The sequence below is a fragment of the Peromyscus maniculatus genome, chromosome 19 (genome assembly GCF_049852395.1).
Source record: "Peromyscus maniculatus bairdii isolate BWxNUB_F1_BW_parent chromosome 19, HU_Pman_BW_mat_3.1, whole genome shotgun sequence".
NCBI lineage: Eukaryota > Metazoa > Chordata > Mammalia > Rodentia > Cricetidae > Peromyscus > Peromyscus maniculatus.
Genome location: NC_134870.1, coordinates 24,439,651 through 24,459,883, shown reverse-complemented (window position 1 = coordinate 24,459,883; position 20,233 = coordinate 24,439,651). Strand labels below are relative to the sequence as shown.

General features: G+C 48.5%; 1 protein-coding gene across 1 annotated transcript; it reads right to left on the bottom strand.

The window, feature by feature from the left end:
• Positions 1-3,020: 3,020 nt before the first annotated feature.
• Wnt8a (Wnt family member 8A) lies at positions 3,021-9,455 on the bottom strand. The gene is made up of 6 exons (XM_006977919.3): positions 9,329-9,455; positions 9,214-9,247; positions 8,735-8,873; positions 6,745-6,870; positions 5,966-6,108; positions 3,021-4,673 (listed from the first exon to the last, which is right to left on the bottom strand). The coding sequence occupies exons 1-6, from the start codon at positions 9,409-9,411 to the stop codon at positions 4,119-4,121; spliced, it is 1,080 nt and encodes a 359-aa protein (XP_006977981.3). The 5' UTR covers positions 9,412-9,455; the 3' UTR covers positions 3,021-4,118.
• Between the last annotated feature and the right edge of the window lie 10,778 nt (positions 9,456-20,233).

The window sequence follows — 20,233 nt, the reverse complement described above, 5'->3', positions numbered from 1 at the left end:
TCTCAGGCTGAGCTGCTGGCCCTCTCGGAGCCACTATAAGAGGGAAATGCTTGTAACTCTTAAATGTTCGGGTGTTTTTGAGAGGATTATGGGGATTGAACTCAGGGCCTTGAGCATGCCAAACACGTACTCTGCCCTTGAGCTCTACCCAGAGTCCCAGGGATTTTAACTCTTTAATTAGACGTTCTGAAGATCGAAGGAGAGAGTCTGCTAAGCACTTGTCTCTTGGTGGATGCTAATATTACGTTCCCACTGCGGATCCCGAACCCTGAACCATCACCAAACTGCTAGCTGAGGCTATATCCGTGGCAAACCCTGGCAGGCTCTGAAAAACGGCTTCAGGGTCTTCTTTAGGAGTCCCTAAAGCAACCCACATCAGAGTTCAGACGGGAAGGAGGAGAAGGTAACGGGAGAAAGAGCCTTACGGGGACCTGTAGCGAGCGTTAGGTGTGTTTTCTAGTCTGGACAGAAAACACAGGCGTCCCTTTTCCAGGTAAAGCGAAGCGGTGCCCGGACTTTGTGAACTATTGGCTCAGGGGCAAGTTTCCTTCATCCCGTTCATCCCTTTTGCAGCAGGTTCTCGAGATCCACCGAGCTGTGAGTCTCGACCCTGAACCTATAGAACATGTGAGTTTTATATTCTGTGACCTTCAGGATAGCCAGCCCGTCAAGGATGAACCTCAAGGGAAGGGGTGTAGGGTTGTAACTGATGAATTTGAATGAGGCTGGAATAGGTCACTGACAGGAAGGTGATGGATGTGGAGAAATCTAAATTCCTTCAGTTCCTGGCCGAGGGTCCACGGGAGAAGGTTGGGTGGTGTGATGATTGATGACTTTGGAGGCAGGATGGATGGGGGTGGGGGGCACAGAAGAAGACACCAGCGGGCTATGAGCTTTGTGGGGGTGGGTGCTCAGTAAACTCGCCACAGAATTCTTCTTCCTTTGTTTTCTTAATGAAAACTCCTCTATAACCTCACAGGGACCACAGAGCACGTTCTCCTGGGGGTGCTCATTAAACAAAGCAGCAGGGATAGTTTTGTTTCCGAACCGCTGCCCCCCACCACCGCACCACCCAAGATTATTTGGGTATATCAATACAGCGTGAGGGTCAGGAATTGGGGTGGGATGTCAAGGCGTCAGGTGCCTTGGGTCCTTTGGATGGAAATTCTGTAGGAATGCAGGGAGAAAAGTCGAGTTTATTCATTTCCCTAACAGCATCACAATTCAAATTAGGTATCAGGCTGCAGACTTTGAGATCCATGTTTATTGCGGGTCGACACTCAGGACCACGGAATTTTGTACTTAGCGTTTACTTCCCAGGAAAATAATTTCTTCTTTGGCTGCCTACTCAAAGCCTTTGCCCTCTAGGTAGGTTCTCCTGTTTCTCTATGACCACAACCCGGAGTCGCCCACACTGCCGTCCTCTGTCCTTACCAGCACGTCTTTTTAACCCCTTGCTTTGAAGCAGGACGTGGAGAAAAGCATCTCTTTGGATTTCTCGTCGTATCTTGTCTCTGCCACATGTGGGGGTTTCAAACTAGAAGTGATGGAGGTCAGGCTGGACCAGACTTGTAAGGAACCTGCTTGGGATTTCTCTTGTGATGCCAACTTCCTTAGTGAATATCTCACTTTCATCACTACAACCTGAGACAGAAAACCGTTTTAAAATGAACTGATTATTGGAGCCGGAGAGAGTGCTCAGCAGTTAAGAATCTGCACTCTTGCAGAGGACCTGAGTTCAATTCCCAGCACCCACAGCAGGTGCCTTACAACCGCCTTTATTAACTCCAGTTTCAAAGGAATCGGAAGTCTCCGGGCCTCTACCCCCACACCCTGCATGTGCATAAGGCAAAATATTTATTGTAGGCAAGTAAGAAAGAAACAAAGTATCCTGTTCTTAACAAAGGCCTGGGAATGCTGTCTGCTCTTGGCGATCACTTCACTTGTTAAACCTCCCTGCAGGGGTCCGGCCAGTGTCTCTGCGGTGTTTCCCAAGGCTGTGAATTTCACTTAGGAAGCCAGTGGCCTGGGGAAGAGGCAGATGCTCTTTATGGGATACTCCTCCTCCTCCAGAGGCGACCTTCTTAAGGGGGAAAGTGTAAACCAGGGAAGTAGAATCCACAGCTTTCCTAGACTACTGCCCTGGAGCCCAGATCTTGATGTACAGACACACTAGGCAGTCTAAATCCAGAGAGTAAACACACTTTGAATATGGTCCAAGTTCAGAGGGCTTCCTCACTTCCTAAAGTTGCCTGAGTCATACTTGAATAACACCAAAATCTATGTGCATTGTTTTCCCGTTACTTCATTTTCATTGTTTTTGGTTTGTATTTGTATTCATTTATTTTGGTTTTGAGACAGCCTGGCCTCATACTCCCTTTATAGCTGAACTCGTGGTTCTCTTGTCTCCCGAGTGCTGGGATTGCAAGCACGCACTGCCACACCAGCTTTGACTTTACTTCCTGAAATCAACTGAGTGTTTAGTTTTCTGCGTAGCCCTGTGATCCTCAGCTTTCCACAGAGAATAAGGAAAGGTCCCAGTTGAGGATGGGACTCAACAGGCAGAGAGCTTGCCTAGCAATGTCTGAAGCCCTAAATTTGGTCCCAACACCACATAAATCAGGTATGGTGATGATAATTCCAGCACTCAGACAGTGGAGGTTGGAGGTCAAGAGTTCAAGGTCATCCTTGACTACATAGTGAGTTTGAGGTGAGGACAGTCTGGCTTAGAGAGACCCTGTCTAAAGGAGAAAAAAAGAGAAGTCCTGGGGTTGGGGAGATGACTCAGAGGTCCAGAGCACCAATTGCCCCAGGTGGTGGTGGCGCACACCTTCAATCCCAGCAAAGGCAGGTGGATCTCTGTGAGTTCGAGGCCAGCCTGGTCTACAGAATGAGCTCCAGGACAGGTTCCAAAACTACATAGAGAAACCCTGTCTCAAAAAACAAACGAACAAGAAAGAGCACTGATACTCTGGCAGAGGACCTGAGTTCACTTCCCAGCACCCGCAAGGTGGCTCACAAACCACCTGTCATTCCAGTTCTGAATTCCACAGGCACCCGGCACACAGACATACACGCAGGTAAAACAGTTATACACATAAAATAAAATAAATAAATCTTTAAAAGAAAAGAAAGTCCTATCTAGATATATCCTAGAAGCATTTATTTGTTAGAAATTGAGTTTCTAATTTTGGAAAATAACAAAGTTAAAATGTTCTATAGGTCTCCAGGGAAATTCTCTTCTTCGGCTTCGAGGATATTGTCTGTTAAGTCCTCGTCACCTGTCCACTGATTGTCATTTTGGCTCCGAAGATGGTTCCTTGGTCATGCTGGGTCCTGGTTTCCCTAAGGCTTAGCTGGGGGAACTGTTTCCAAGTGCATTAGCAGATGAAGACCCCAGCACACTAACAAGCTCACAGTCGGAGAATCTGGTCCCGGTCCCAGCTCCCTCTGCAAGTGTTTTCAGATGGTCAGAAGTGAGGAAGGACGCTCCTTCACAGGTTCGAACAGAACTCTGATCTTTTTAAATTTAATTTTTACTTTATTACTTTATATGCATAGGTATTTTGCCTGCATGTATGTCTGTGCACATTTGTGCCTGGTGGCCAAGGAGACCAGAAGAGGACATTGGATCCCTTGGAACTGGAAGTACAGATGGCTGGCAGCCACCATGTGGGTGCCTGGAAGTGAACCGCGTCCTCTGGAAGGCCAGTCAATGAGCGCTCCTAACCACTGAGCCATCTCTCCAGCCCTGGGACTGTTTTCTTTTTGCTTCTCTTCGCTCTAACTCCCAGCAGCACAGCTGGACAGGACAGGGTCTGAAACTTAACGGAACAAATTCTTTGAGGGTCCTTTGGATGTGCACCCTAAATCAAACTCCTCCTTTAAGAAGCTGCATAAGTCCAAGAGTGACTGCGTGGGGAAAGGCTGGGTCCAGGAGAACCAGGTTCAGATTTCAGCTCTGCAAAGACGCTGTATGATCTATGACAGCTATCATAATGTCTACAGGCCAACCCTGTGATGTCCCAATTGTTTTCCAGTCTGTGTCCTCTGGGCCAGAAGCTGTATCCCCACCTCCACTGTCCCGCAACTAAGCAGCAAGCGAATCTGTGGTGGTATTACCAAGCACTGCTCTTGCCCCTGGCCCGGGGCCGGACACTGCCCGCGGGGCGTGTGCAGTAGTACCTGTTCACAGTGCGCCTGCACTGGCTACACTTGACGGTGCAGCACCACTTAAAGCTGCAGTCACAGCTGCTCATGGCCTCTGTTCTCCTCTCTTCCACCTGCAGCCCACACTCGGTGCACAAGCGCGCACAGCTGCGCTGCTCCCGCCTGGACGCACTGCGGGCGTCCTGCAGGCACTCGCGGCCCTCGGTGCCGTAGATGCCCAGGCTGGCATTGTGGGTGCAGTAGTCAGGAGAGTCCTCTAAGAAGACCAGCTCAGCCTCTGCTCTGGGAAGGAAGGTCTCTGTGGGAGCCCAGCGGCCCTCGGCTCGGTTGCCAGCCCTTAGTTGGCGCTTATCCAGCTCAATTTTCAGCGCGCGGTCATACTTGGCCTTTAGGTAGTCTCCCATCTCCCGGAAGTCAGCCAGCTGCAGCCAGCACGTCTGGATGCTACAGCTTCCTGAGATGCCGTGACATTTGCAGGTCCTTTTCATGGAGGCCCTCACTGCCTTCAGAGAGAGAGGGAGGAAGGGAGGAAGGGAGGGAGGTAGAGAGGTAGAAAGAGAGGGAAGGAGGGAGGGAGGGAGGAAGAGGAAGGGACAGGGCGGGGTGGGTGGGGAAGAACACAAAGAATAACTTTTGATGGAGAAGGCCAGTGGTTAGCAATATTCTAGAGCTGTGCTTTCTAGCTTTGGAGACCTGTGGGGATTATTAGGGAGGCTCCTAAGCCTTTGCTCAGATCTAGTCAAGTAGAACATCCAGAGGTTAAGGACCTGGATGCCTCTGATGAAGAGCTGGCCAAATGCTGGGAAGGCTACTGTGGCTAGGAACCTAGACCGCTCCTGGCCCAATCCCAGTGTTTTTCTCGGCCAAATGTAGGATAAGATAGGGACTGATGATATAGTTCAAAGGTAGAGGACTTGCCTAGCATGTATGAGGCCCAGAGTTTAGTCTCCAGCACCTCAAAAAATAAAAATAAAAAAAAATAATAATCAAGGAAACACTTTGTAAGTTATGAAGAAACCACACCCACAGACAGTGTCTGTTGTGAAGCCTGGAGCTAGACTATTTGTGGTGGCTTGTCTGTGCCCTGTCACCCTCCCTCTGGCCTCCCTCACACCCTCTTAGAGAGAAGGGATCTGAACCCATTACCCTCAAGGCAGTGGTTATAATTGCCTTGAAAGTGCCTCCCTCTGCCCTGGGTGACCAGGACATCCAGGTGGAAGCTCACAGGAACTTTTCAATGATTTTTGTCTCAACTCCAATTTGCTTCCAGATTTGAGTTCACAGTATTACTCCACCAGAGAAACGTTGTTGAAAACAGATTCTACAGTACCAACCTCTCAAATCCCAGGAAGACTTTAGGATGATAATAGGCCTCTGTTAATGTCTTAGCATGTAGTTAAAGTGGTTAATGTTTTGCAGCCTGGTGGCTCATGTCTGTAATCCTAGAATTTGGGAGGCTGAGACAGGAGGATTGCCATGAGTTTAAGGACTATATAGTGAAGTACCAGGCAAGCCAGGGCTGCCTGAAAAGACTCCATTTTGGAGAACACACACACAGGAGCACACCAAAAAAAAAAAAGGTATTAAAATTTAATGCACAGACTTCAGATCTGAGGCTTATCAACTGTATTGTCTTAGACAAGCCACTTGTCTGGGACTGAACTGGCCTTTCATCCAGAAAACAGAGATAACTGCCTCAGTTCTTCCTGAATGGCTTTGGGGATGAAACAGGTATGAGACAGCTCTTGGTGAGTGTGAGGAGCTGCAGTCCAAACTGGATGACTCCTGTACCCACCAGTCTGCCGGCCCTGCTGTTATGCAGATTCATCAGGGCTCTGGCATCCTTCCCTTTCTCCAGGCTGTCCACGAAGAGTCTGGAGATCTTTTCCCCAAATTCCACATTGTCGCTGCAGCCTCCCCAGATCCAGCCATGGCCACCTACACACAGGAAAGAAAGAGACCCGCATACAACGCTCAGCTAGATCCCAGGGAAAGAGCCACATTCAGTTTAGTTCACAGCTAAACCATCCCCAAGAGCCCTCAGAGGATGTCGGAAGGTGAGACGGGGAAATATAGGTACTTGGGGAGGATGGGTGGGTTCCCATTCCCAAAGCCCACTCTGAGTGTTTCTCAGCTTCAAGAGGTAAGTCCTGTGTGCCCACAGGAAAACCATGGGTGCACAGGATGAGGTGGATGGCCTCGGAGGTCCTTTGTAGCGCAAACATTCTGGATCTCTACACCTTTACAACAGTGTCAGGGCCCTGTCTGCACTCATTAGTGATAGGTCTAAGTCTTGTAGGGTCTGGAAATAGTTGGGGCGCTTTGAGGACAAGCTGTTCCGGCGGCACCAGGGCTGGTCTCTGACTCTCCCAGCCTTCTCACTCCCGTAGAGAAACTTTCTAATTCCTGGTCTCAGGGATGCAAATTCAGCTCTCGGCAGCAGGCCGTGACACCGCTGGGTGAAGGGACTGTTAGGGTCTAGGGACTCAAGAGAGCCGAGTCCCCTAGACCTCTCTTAGAAACTCAGTTCTGCAGCTCCCCTCCTCTTCCCACCTCCACCGAAGCCCAAGTTACCTGTTTTTCCATTTTTTGACCCATCACAACCGCAGTTTTCAAAGTCACCCATGCTACAGTTCTTGGTGATGGTGTACATGACTCCAGCAGAGCGGATAGCGTGAATGAAGGATGATTCTCTAGTAGCTTTGGAGAGAAAGAGAGGACTGACTAGAAACGTGGATCCTGGTGGCGCAAAGCAGCCTTGTTCTTGCCCCGCCTCCTTAGGACTTAGGGTACGCCTTTCCCTGGGCGCTCACTCTGCCTTTTCCCCCTCCTCACTTTATCGAGGCAGGAATGGACATCCCGCGCTGCGGATGGGGAAATTGGAACTCAGGGAACTCTGAAGCTAAGGCCAGTGCTGATTTTCGGATCAGGACTCCACTCTCCTGAAGTCTAGCCTAGACCTCTGTATAGTATATAGGATATAGGCAGTGAGACCTAGCCACAAGGCTGGTCTAGGCACTCGAGAAAGACCTTTTATTTCTGAACACAGAGTAGGGAGGCGATGTACATGTGGACCCACGTGCCTGTGTGTGTGGAAAGGCCCAAGGTGAACATCAGGCATCGTCCTCTATTGTACTGTCTTACTCTCCCAGGGTCTGTCACTGAATCTGGAGCTCACCGGCAGGTCAGTAAGGCCTCGCATCCTCCTGCCTCAGTTTCTGAGAGACGACAGGTGTGTGCCATGACACCCAGGTCCACACCAGGGCCTCATGCTTGCACAGCAAGTGTTTACCCACTGAGCATCCCCAGACCCCGGAGGTCTTCCAAACACTGCCTAGTCTACCTGCGTGTTCCACGGAGAGGAAGCTCTTCCTGCCCTTTATTCTCCCCCAACTCTTCTCAGGAACTCTGTTGTTTCTACAAAAGGTTTCCCATGCAAACTCCTGCACCTAACTGAAAGCATGCACGTGTGTGCACACACATACATATACATACACACACATACATACACATACACACCCATACACACACATGCACATATATATACACACCCATATGCACACACATGCATATATACCACACAAACTACACACACCACACACAGAGACACACATATACTATATCACACACCTACATATACATCACACATACATGCACACATACCACACAACATACATATATATACACATCACACACATATAGACACAAACACACACATCACACACACACACCACCTAACATACATATACACATATTGCACACACATACACACAAACACACCCACATCACACACACACATCACATCCACACATGCACACATACCACACACATATATACACACACGTACACATATCACACACACAAACATATACATCATACACATGCATTCATATCATACACACATACAAACACACACACACACACACACACACACACACACCACAGCCACCTGAGGCAAAGTCATTCTGCTCTCACAGCTTCATTGTCACTGGGATTTTATGATAAGGGGGCAAATGTAACTCCTTCAAGGGCCCCAGGGATGCCTTTCCCCATTTTTACTTCATTTCATGCAACTCAGAGCAAGGTGAGTGTGAACGAGCACACAGGCAGACGTGCATTGAAGCCAACAATAACCTTTGTGGTAAGAGCCCTCTGGTCACCTCCTCCGGCCCTCAGAACACTCCCAGGGCCCGGAGGCAGCTCAGCAGGGCAGGGCACTAGCATCCAAGCCTGACGACCTGAGTCCAATCCCAAAACTCATGGTGGAAGTAGAGAACACACTCCCCCAAGTTGTCTACACGCACACGCACACGCGCGCGCGCACACGCACACACACACACGCGCTGCGGCATGCCCCCTGTAAATAAAGGAATGGTACAAAACTCCTTCTCAGCAGGTCCGAAGCACACACACCGCCCCCTTGTGACCCTCACTCGGGGTAGGCACAGCTAGGATGTGTCAGGAGCTCGCTGGTCACTTTCACATCTCACCGTGCACACGGTTCACATACCCATGCATGTACTGCAAGCCCGCCTTGCGGCGGCGGCGTCCCGTGACAACTTACCGCCTCTCAGCCTGCCGTGGGTGGAGAACTGGAAAGCATGCTCGGGGCAGTTCCATTGCTCCCAAGCAAACTGGAACTTACACTCTTCGACGCCAGCCTGAGCGCCCAAGGCCACGCTGGTGGCGTAGGTCAGATAGGCCTGTGCCAGGGGAAAGGGCTGTGAGCTTCGCCGGGACATGGAGGGTCCGGGAGAAGACAGACTCCAACACAATCATTCCCCAGAAAGAAACCATACAGGGGCCTGGGAACCTGGCTCAGCGGCAGAGCAGTTACCTGGCGTCCACAAGGCCTTAGGTTCAATCCTGGACACCACAAAACAACACCACAAAACAACACAAAAACGGAACAGTTCTGGATCTCCCAGGGAGAGGGTCTGAAATCGTCCCTCCCACCACCCGCCGCCCCTTTCGCTTTCCCCAGAAGAGTCATCAGGGACCCCAGAGGGTAAAAACAGGAGGGACCGAAAGGCATCATCCTACCTTGGGACCTGTTACCAGGAAATTGCTCACTGACCTACCAAACAAGAAAAACTGAGGTGAACGGGGATGGCATGCTGGGCTTCCTTGGGGACCGAGGGCTGGGGGCAGGACTCACCAGGCAGAGGCACTGAGGGTGGTGTAGCACATGCCCGCAGCAGCCACCCACAGCATAAGCAAGTTTCCCATGGCCCTGCCCATCCCAGGGGACCCGGGCCAGCTCAGGGCCAAGTGCGGAGAAGTGAGCAGAAGACAGAGCTTTTCCCAGTATTTATGTGGGCAAATTCTCAATGGCCCAGAGGGAAAAATCAACAGCCCATCTCATTTGTCTCTCATTGGCGGAGCCGTGGGAGCCACTGACCAATGGGGAATCAGAGAGGAGGGTCGCAGCCCAAAGCCTTCAAGGAGGCCACGCCCTTCTCTCCCAGACCGAGAGGGGCCGAGGCAGGTCTCCCACCACCCTTAGGGGCACTGATCACATAGTCCGTTTATCTCCTCCTGCTTGAGAGGGTCCATCGCTTAGAATCATGTAGCCTGGAGCAGCGTAGGTCCCTCCCCTGACCTCAAGTCCCCCCTCCCTTGGAGCTGCAGGTCTCCAAGTGTTAATGAGACTTCACCCTTCACCCTGATTTCCTCCACATGTTGTTAGTAATCACAGAAGAACTTTTTGGGGACCCTCCTCCTAAATGAATGAACACACTATCTCTACTTCTTCCTTTGGTGACTGCAAGGTGACAGGTCTGTGGGGCTGTGGAAGAGAAGCATCAGGCACCATATTTATAATAGTTTCCTCTGTTTTCGTCAAAGTAAGTTCTGGTATAGTCCCTTCATTTCCATAGTCTTCCCTTCTGTGGCCGAGGGTCAGCTCTCCAGTTCATTATCGCTTACATATTTCATCAATCTTCGTGCCACCCAGGGCTACATTTGAAAAGACCACTACCTTTATTTCTGTTACCAATACCACTTTGCAGACAAGGGGTGCTGGGTATCAAACTTAGGGCCTCTTTTGTGCTTAGCACACTCTACTGCTGAGTGACACTCCCCCTCCCTGCCCCCTCTTGATGAGAGGTTGTCGCTGGGGTTCCAGCTACTTAGGCAGAAACCTGTCTTTTGGATTCACCGTGAGCTTCAGTACTTGAGAAAGGGACTGGATGAACAGGGGAAGGCTGGAGCTTGTGGGGCTCCCGTGACTCAGGGCGCTGTTAGGCAGGGGTGGGGATGACCTCAGGGGACTGAGCTGCACCCTAGGGCTGGGGACGGAACTGAAGTTCAGAGGGAAGCATGGATGGGAAGGCGGTCTCAGCCATTGTTCTGCGACCCTCACAGAAATGACACCCGCCACACACACCGAAGAGGTCCAGAGTTCCGGAGTCCCCAGGACTCTCTATGTTCTCAAAGTACAGCTCAGCCATGGTGTCAGTTTGCAAAGTGATTGTCGTCCTTCAGTGACAAGATAATTATGAAAACAGTGTTTGGAGACGCACCCTTAAGCAACGATTTATAGTATGTTAGATCTTTTTTTTTTTTTAAATGGACTTCTCTTGGGTATGCTTTTTGTCCTGTCTCATTTTGCGGGGAGTCCTCACTGGATGAAAGGCCTGTCTTTTGGCCAGAGCTTGCTTGTTGGGCTTCATAGCTGGGGGAAGAGATGTCCTGGATTTAAGGCACTTAGGAAAAGGTTACAGAGTTTGCCGCAGTAGTCTTTTCTCCATCCCTAATTTTCTTAATCAAAAAAAAAAAAAAAAAATGTTCTTGAACCTGCACTTCTTAGGAGAACAGGCTTGATTTTGGAGTGACTTCCCTGGGTTCAGGAGGGGATGGTTAATGACATCTCAGTGTTGGTCCCTGTCTTGCTTGGGGTTTCTGTTGCTGTGAAGATTCACCATGACCAGAGCAACTTTATAAAGGAGAACATTTCATCGTGGTGGCTTGTGTACAGTTCAGAAGTTCCGACCCTTATCATCACGGTGGGACATGGCTGTGTGCAGGCAGACACGGTGCCGCCGTCAACACGACAGTCCCACATCCTGCAGCCAACAGAAAGTGTCACACCGAGGGAAGCTTGAGAAAGAGACCTCAAAGGCTGCTCCCACAGAGACGCGCCCTCCAATAAGGCCACACCCACTTCAACAAGGCCACACCTCTTAATAGTGCCACTCCCTTTGGGGACTATTTTCTTTCAAACCACCACATTCCCGAAGCACCTTAAGAGACTTTGAGGCTTGATTCCGAATTGACCTACTGTGGATGAGGGGTTGGGTCTTAGACTTTTTGCTGGTGTTCTGTTTTGTACAGAAGGATCTTACAAAAAAAAAAAAAAAAAAAAAAAAAAAGGGGGGGGGTGCTGGAGAGATGGCTCAGAGGTTAAGAGCACTGGCTGCTCTTCCAGAGGTCCTGAGTTCAATTCCCAGCAACCACATGGTGGCTCATAACTGTCTGTAATGAGATCTGGTGCACTCTTCTGTATACATAATAAATAAATAAATCTTAAAAAAAAAAAAGAAAGAAAAGAAGGATCTTACTCTATTGCTCAAGCTGGCTTGGAACACACTAGGTGCAGTCCAAGCCTGTCTCAAACTTGTGATCCTCCTGCCTCAGCCGCTAGAATGTTAGGATTGTAGGCATGTGTCCTCAGGTCTGGCTGACCAGTTCTTATTTTTCTGTGTGCCTCCTGGATGGGGCATTTAGTAGGACCTTAGAAAAATATTCTTCCAAAAAAAGAAAATATTCTTCCATCTTCTAGAAAGTAGAGAAGGAAATGAGGAGTTTTTGGCCTGTGTGTTTGTGTTTGTGTGTGTGTGTGTGTGTGTGTGTGTGTGAATACTTTGTGCTTGCTTTTGCTCAGGTTCAATAAAGATTGCACAGTTTATTTTTATATCATTTAAAAGGATTGTTCAATTATTTTATGTGTATGCATGTTTTGCCTGCATGGATGTGTGTGCATCATGTGTGTGTCTGGTGCTCTTAGAGGTCAGAAGAGGGCATTGGATTCTCTTTCACAGACAGTTGTGAACTGCCATGTGAATGCTGGGAATCAAACCCAGGTCCTGTGCAAGAGCAACCAGTGCTCTTAACCACTAAGGCATCTCTCCAACTCTAAGATCTAATGGTTTCTTTTTGAAACAGGGTTTCTCTGTGTAGCCCTGGCTGTGCTGGAACTCACTCTGTAGACCAGGCTGGCCTCACACTCAGAGACCTGCCTGCTTCTGCCTCCTGAGTGCTGGGATTAAAGGTGTGCACCACCACCACCTGGCAGATCTTATGGTTTCTTAAATGGACCTATGTGGACTCAGTCTCCTCATCACTAACATGAGGATGTGGGGAACAAGACCATTTCACAGATCTCTTACACACTGCACTCCCATGTTAGAGGTACAGAACTTGGGCTGTAGACTCGGCTCAGTGGTTAAGAGAATTTGTTCCTTTTGCAGAGGACCCTGGTTCAATTCTCAGTGCACACATGGTGGTTCACAACCATCCCTAACCCTAATTCCCGAGGTTTCCACGCCTTCTCTGGCCTCCAAGGAAACCAAGCATGTGTGTGGTACACATACACATGTGCAGGCAAACACATATAAAATAAAATAAATAAATCTAATTAAAAAATATTTATAGAATTTGTTAATCCCAGACTGACTGTAGGCTGTGAGCATAAATCATCTTACTCACATGTTAATCCTGCAGTGGGCAATGAATGGATCTTTAAGGGGCACCTGGAGGTCAACCAATGGCTTCTTTCGTTTGTTGTTTGAGACAGGGTTTCTCTGTAGCCCTGACCATCCTGGAACTCGCTTTGTGGACCAAGCTGTCCTGGAACTCAGAGATCCACCTGCCTTTGCTTCCCAAATGCTGGGATTAAAGGTGTGCACCACCACCACCACCACCACCAGTCCAATTAATGGCTTCTTTAAAGTCCTGTGGGTCTGTCTACATAAGGTCCTTGTGCCATGCTGATCAAGGTTTTTCATCCTTAGGAGGAGGAAACAACCAGGTACAAACTGTCTCTAGCCATCCTGTACATTAATTTTCAGGATCCCAACTCTATTATGGCATCAGCATGTTTTGTTCTGGCTGTCCTGGAACTTGATTTTTAGACCAGGCTGGCCTTGAACTCATAGAGATCTGCCTACCTCTGCCTCCTGAGCGCTGGCATTAAAGATGTGCGCCACCGCTGCCTGGCTTGTTTTGGTGTTTTTATATTTATTTACTTTTTGAGACGGGGGTGGGGTGGGGTGGAGTGTCTCACTATGTAGACCAAGCTGGCTTCAAACTCATAGAAATCTACCTGCCTCTGCCTACAGTATGCTGGGATTAAAATCACGAGCCATTATACCTGCCCAACTTCCCGCTGATTACCATCAAATAATTGCTTGTTTTGGGCTGGCTAGGTGGCTCAGTTGGTAAAGGTGCTTGTTGCCAAGCTTGATAACCTGAGTTCAGTCCTCGGTCCTCAGGACCCACATGGTGGAAAGAGAGACCTGGCTCCCTCAAGCTGGCTTCTGAACTCCACCTGTGCGCTGCTGCATACGCACACGTGCACACAAGATAAATCAGCAGATATCATGCAAACCAATGCCTTGTTCCAGGTACGCACGAGACTTTAACCCTCGCTGAGCTGTCGGTCTTGCTATCTGCTTCAAGTGGCTCGGTGTCCAGTAAAACGGAGAATAAGGTGTGTGACGACCTATAATTCAGCAGAGGGCAGGAAGTGTGCCTGTAACACAATGACGAGGTACAAATGCCTCTGAAAGGCATTCAGAGCTCAAAAATTAGTGTGGCCAGAAAAGCCCCAGATGCCTCTTCTACCCCCTGTGTGAGAGGATGATGGGGTTTCGGGTGTCCTCACTGGCGCTGCCATCAATGAGGGCTGGATCAGAGGCCGGACGCTTGATGCCAGGGGCTATTTGTGCTGAGTTCCGTTTTACGGGGTGCAGCTGAGATCCAGCAAAAGGAGACAGATCCAGGATCCAGTGTCACACAGGGCTCAGACAGCCCAGACCCGACCATCCTGCTTCTCCAGATGCTGAAGTTTCAAACCTTCAGCGCTGCAAAGACGGTCATGAGTGAACCAGCCACAAACCGTGCTTCTAAGAGTGCAGTCACCAGCCCTCGAAAGTGGCGGCTTAGCCTGTGGGGCAAGAGAAGGAAGAGTTAGACGCAGCATGGGAGGCGGGGTCAGGAAGGTGAGGGAGAAAGCCAGCGGACAGATAAGCGGCTCTGCTAGTTACAAGAGGAGGTGGGAAGTGGGGACAGTGAGTCCCCCCGCCCCTGCATAGTCTTCAGAGGTGACACGGAGCAGAGATCCGGGCTTTCAACCTCTGGTCTCCCTCCCTCCCTGGAGGCCTGGCACCCCTCCCTGGGGACCCTGGACTCCTAGTCAAAACACCGCAGCCGGGCGAGCTCGCGGTCCCCACCTTGGCCTCCTCAATGGAGCTTCGGGGCCTCTCAGCATGATCTACAGGGAAAATGCAGATTAGCTCCATTTTTTTTCCTTCAGCCCAGGGTTCCAGTGGAGGGAGGGAAGAGGGGAGGCCTTCACGTATGGAAAAGAGTCGGTGGTCCGTGGAACACACAGGCCTGGGTGGGTTGGGTACACCCAGGGGGCGTGGATGCAATTCACGACTCTCCCGGCTGGAAGCTGTGTTCACTTTACTAACCTGGAATCTTAGGTCTTGTCAGTTCCAGCCACACGGGGATCTTCCCAAATACAGACACGTTTCTTCCAGCTCATTGAGGTGCCCAGGTGGCAGAGGCTACCACCTTCACGCTTAGCCTGGGAAGGGTGGGAGTTGTCTGGGCCGGGTGGGGGAGGGGCTTCCTTTCTGGTTCCCACAGTTCTAGCTGTGGACACTGGGTAAGAGGCGGGAATTCTCAGTTGTTTGTTTTTTTTTTCTTTTCCGGTTTGTTTGTTTGTTTGTTTGTTTTTAGAGAGATGGCCTCTAGTCCAAGCTGGCTCAACATCAACTACGTAGCTGAGGATGAACTTTTTTGATCCACCTGCCTACACCTCCCAAGGGCTGGGATTTTAGGCCCGTGGGGCATGAGAGGTGCAGGGTTCCCTGCGGGCCAGGCAAGTACCCCACAGACTCAGGTACCTCTCCAGCCCTCTCAAGTGTTTCTTATTTCCACTTTGTCCAGTTATTTCTTGGTTAATTGTGCTTTTATTGTTGTTGTTTTTTGGAAAGAGAGTCTCACTATGTACCCCTGGCTGGTCTGTAACTCGCTAGGTAGACCAGGCTGTCCGTGAACTCACAGAGCTTTGCCTGCCTCTGTTTCTGGGGTGCTGGATTAAAGGCGTGCACCACCATACCTGACCTTTTTTTTTTTTTTTTTTTTTTCTACACTTATTAACTTATTTATTTGTGTGTGAAGTTTTGACACCGAGTGCCTGCGGAGGTCAGAGGACAACTTTTGGGAGTCACTTTCTACCACGTGGGTTCTGGGGTGAGAACTCAGGAGACAGGCTGGCAGCAAGACCTTCGCCCAGCTCCCCTCTCCTGCTTTCCAAGGAGGACGCTATGAAGCTGCTTGTGGGATTTTAGTAGTGTGCAGAGAAATATACAAAAATGCATCCATCTATCTGTTCCAAAAATATTGCCCTAGGGGTTCCAGGCGGTACTCAACAGGTATGGATCCAAGATGAACCAGGAGATAATTCTATGCAGGGTGAACTCTTCTTGCTCTGCTCAGAGAGAAGCTCGCACAACTCACTGGGACACATACTCACCAGTCTGCTGAAGAACCGCTGTAGAAGAGGAGTTCTGGGTGAGGCCTGCCATCTAGCGGCAGTTTGTGGTATTGCAGGCTCTTGTTGACAGGCCGAGGGATTTTTGCCGTTATTGACTCTGAGGCAGGAGCAGAGTCAAGATTTCAGAATGTCCCCAAAAAGCTTGTAATGTACTTGTATGTTGTAGAATATTATTTTAAGGTGTGTTACTTTTGTTTATGTTATATTTATTTAACTCGGTGAAGTTGTGCTAATGTGCCTGTCTAAAACATTGATGGTCTAATAAAGAACTGAATGGTCAAGGAGAGGCAGGAGAGAGAACTAGGCGGGGCTGGCAGGCAGAGAGGACATATAGAAGGAGAAATCTGGGAGGAGAGGAGAAAAGATCAAGGAGCAAGAGAAGGAGGAGGACTCCAGGGGCCAGTCACCCAGCTACACAGCAAGCCACCGAGTAAGAGTGAGATTTACAGAAGAGAACAGGAAAAGCCCAGAGACAAAAGATAGATGGGATAATTTAAAGTTAAGAAAAGCTGGGCAGTGGTGGCATGTGCCTTTCATCCCAGCACTCGGGAGGCAGAGGCAGGTGGATCTCTGTGAGTTCAAGGCCAGCTTGGGCTACAGAGTGAGTTCCAGGAAAGGCACAAAGCTACACAGAGAAACCCTGTCTCAAAAAACAAACAAACAAAAGCTGGCTAGCAACAAGCCAAGCTAAAGCCAAGCATTTATAATTTAGAATAAGCCTCCATGTGTGATTTATTTGGGAGCTGGGTGGCAGGCCCCCCAAAGAGTAAAAGAGCAGAAACAAAAAAACAACACTTGTATATATAAACCATAATTTTAATATTATCTGTCAAGCAGGTAATGAGAGTACACACAAAAATGTGTTTTTATAAAAGTGATTTTGGCTTTGTTAAACAAAAAAAATGAGCTGAAGTTGAAGTATATAACATAGTAAACACGTAACTCTACCCCACTCCCTGTAAGTAACCCTTTTGAACAGTTTAGTGCAGATTATTTTCTTTGCACATATTCATATACATGCAATATATATTTGTTTTGTGTGTGGTGTGTGTGCGCGTGCGCGTGTGCACGCACGTTCACATGTATGTGGGCAGGTATACATGCATGTGTGTTCATGTGTAACATGGGGTGTTTTCCTCAGTAGCTCTCCACCTTATAAACTGAGCAGGGTCTCTCACCGGAACCTGGAGCTTGCTTTGCCCTCTGAGCTATCTCTCCAACAACGCCCTGCTGTTGTCTTTTGAAATAGGGTCTCAGTGTGTAGCCCAGGATGCCCTCAGATTTGTAATCCTTCAGCCTCCAGAGTGGTGTGATTATGTGTGTGCCACCATATTTAGTTTATATGTATATATATATATATATATATGTGTGTGTGTGTGTGTGTGTGTGTGTGTGTGTGTGTATGTATATATATGTGTGTATGTATATATATGTATGTATATATATAACTTAAATATGGAATTGTGTTATTATTCCTCGATTATGTTTTGTCTTATTTTTGTTTATTTGTTTGTTTGAGTCAGGGTGTCTCACGTAGCCCAGGCTAGCCTGGCACTTGCTATGTAACTGAAGATGACCTTGAATTCCTGACCCTCATGTCTTGTCTCCCAAGTGCAAGTGCTGGAGTAACATCTAGCTTGCTTCTGAACCCTTACATATGAACCTATCTTTTGTGACCCTGTGTGTCAGTCTTCCTGGTTCATTCCCTTTCTTTTTAGACAGGGTCATAAGTAGCACAGGCTGCTGCTCTCTATGTAGCTGTCTTTGCACTCACAGCAATGCTCCTTTGTCACACCCTGCTAAGTGCTGGGGTTACAAGCCTGAGTCACTATGCCCACAGCCAACTCTCTCTCTCTCTCTCTCTCTCTCTCTCTCTCTCTCTCTCTCTCTCTCTCTCTCTCTCTCTCCTCTCTTTGAGTCAGTGATTTGTATCCCAAGTGCTCCTTGAATTAGAAGTTCCCGCCACAGCCTTTGGAGTATCGAGTATAAGGATTACAGGTATGAACCCCTGACCGTGGTTCACTATCTAATTCCTGTTAGCAGAATTTCAAAGGTCCACAGTCCCTTCCAAGTTGGCACCATTTCTACTGATAGAATTCCCTGGAAAACCAGTGTGCTTCCCGTGACGCTTACGTTCATTTTCCTAGACAGAAGTGAATCGCCACGCCTCTTGGAGATAACCCTTCTCCACCCCTGAGCGTCCTAGAGATCCTGTTGTTTAATGGAAAGGGTCCATACAACACACCTTTAATCTCATGTACAGGCCTTTGTGTGGCTTTCTAGTATCGTGAGAATCTCCTTTGACATTTCCGAGTTTTTTTTTTTTTAAGAATTATTTATTTATTATGTATATGGAAGAGGGTGCCAAGTCTCATTACAGATGGTTGTGAGCCACCATGTGGGTGCTGGGAATTGAACTCAGGACCTCTGGGAGAACAGTCAGTGCTCTTAACCTCTGAGCCATCTCTCCCGCCCCATTTCCGAGGTTTTATTTATTTGTTAAGACATCTTTTTGTTTTGTTTTTTATTTGTTTTTATTTACATGTGTAGGTGTGTGTACGTGTGAGTAGATGCTGTGTGTATAGGTGCCCCTGAAGGCCGAAAGAGGACATCAGATCCTTGGGAACTAGAGTCACATGATGTGTGCTGGGAACCACACTATGGTCTTTTGCAAGATGTTCTCTACTGCTGAACCATCTCTCCAGCCCCTGAGATTTTACATTGACTTTTTTACCATTTTTTTTTTTTTTGGTTTTGCGAGACAGGGTTTCTCTGTGTAGCTTTGCGCCTTTCCTGGGACTCACTTGGTAGCCCAGGCTGGCCTCGAACTCACAGAGATCCACCTGGCTCTGCCTCCCGAGTGCTGGGATTAAAGGCGTGCGCCACCACCGCCAGGCTTACATTGACTTTTAATTGTATTTATTTAGCTCTGCTGATCTAGAATGTGCTAGGAAGGCCAGGTTGCTTAGTTTTTAAATTTTTAATTAGTTTTGTTTATTCTGTGTGTGTGTGTGTGTGTGTATGTGTGTTTATCTGAGCACAAATGTGGATATACATGTGTCCAGGTGTGTACGTGGAGGTCAGAGGACAATTTTCAGGAGTCTACTCTCTCTTACCATGAGCTCTGGGCATCAAGCCCAGATCAGGCAGGAGCAGTGAGCACCTCACCTGCTGAGCTGAGCTACCTGTCTTCTTTCCTGTCTTAAAATTCATCTTTAAGCCACATATATATGAATAGACATGTATATATATATATGGATGTCTCACCTACATGTGTGTCTGTGCATTATGTTTGTGCCTGGTACCCTTGGAGACCAGAAGAGGGCATCAGGTCTCCTGAAATTAGGATTACAGATAGTTGTGAGCCACCATGTGGGTGCTGGGAGGGGAACCCAGGTCCAGGCCTTCTGGAAGAGCAACCCATGCTTTTACAATTTAACCACTGAGCTGGCTCCAGATTTATTGATCTATCTATCTGTCTGTCTATCTATCTATCTATCTATCTATCTATCTATCTATCTATCTATCTATCTATCTATTTGTTTATAAGTTTTGAGGATCAAACCCAATATTTCCTGCAGACTAATCATGCACACTACTTTTTAACAGCATCACCAGCCCTTAGAAGCCAAGTATCACTCACTTTTCTCTCTCTTCTTTCTCTCTCTCTGTTCTGTTTTTTGTTTGTTTGTTTGTTTGTTTGTTTGTTTGTTTTGTTGTTGTTGTTGTTGTTTTGGAGACAGTGTCTTACTGTGTCATTCTGGCTGGGACCAGGCTGGCTTCAAACTCACAGAGATCCACCTTCGTCAGCCTCTCACGTACTGGGATTAAAGGTGTGCGCCACCATGCCCGGCTCACGTTTCTCTTTTGAGACCTGGGATCATATAATTTAGGCTGTCCTGGAACTCATAGCTTAGAAGATGACCTCAAACTTGTCTCAGCTTCCCAAGTGTTGGGATTATAGACATGTGCTACACCTGCCTGCAGTCTCTATTATCTATTGTGACTCAGCACATGGTTCGCTTTGTCACCCTCCTATGAATCTGGAGACCAAATGGCTTCAGTGGGTGCTTCCGGCTTGGGATCTTGAGAGGTTGCAGGCTGTGGTGGGTGCTAAGTTCTCAGCTGTGGATTCAGCGAGGGTGAGGTGGGAGACTGCTCGTGAAATTCACTGACAGGGTGGTTGGCAGGTTGGTCCTCACCCAGTGGACTCTCCATGGGGTTGTCTCATTACGTAGCTGGCAGCTTTCCCAGGGGTAAATGATCCAAGAGAAA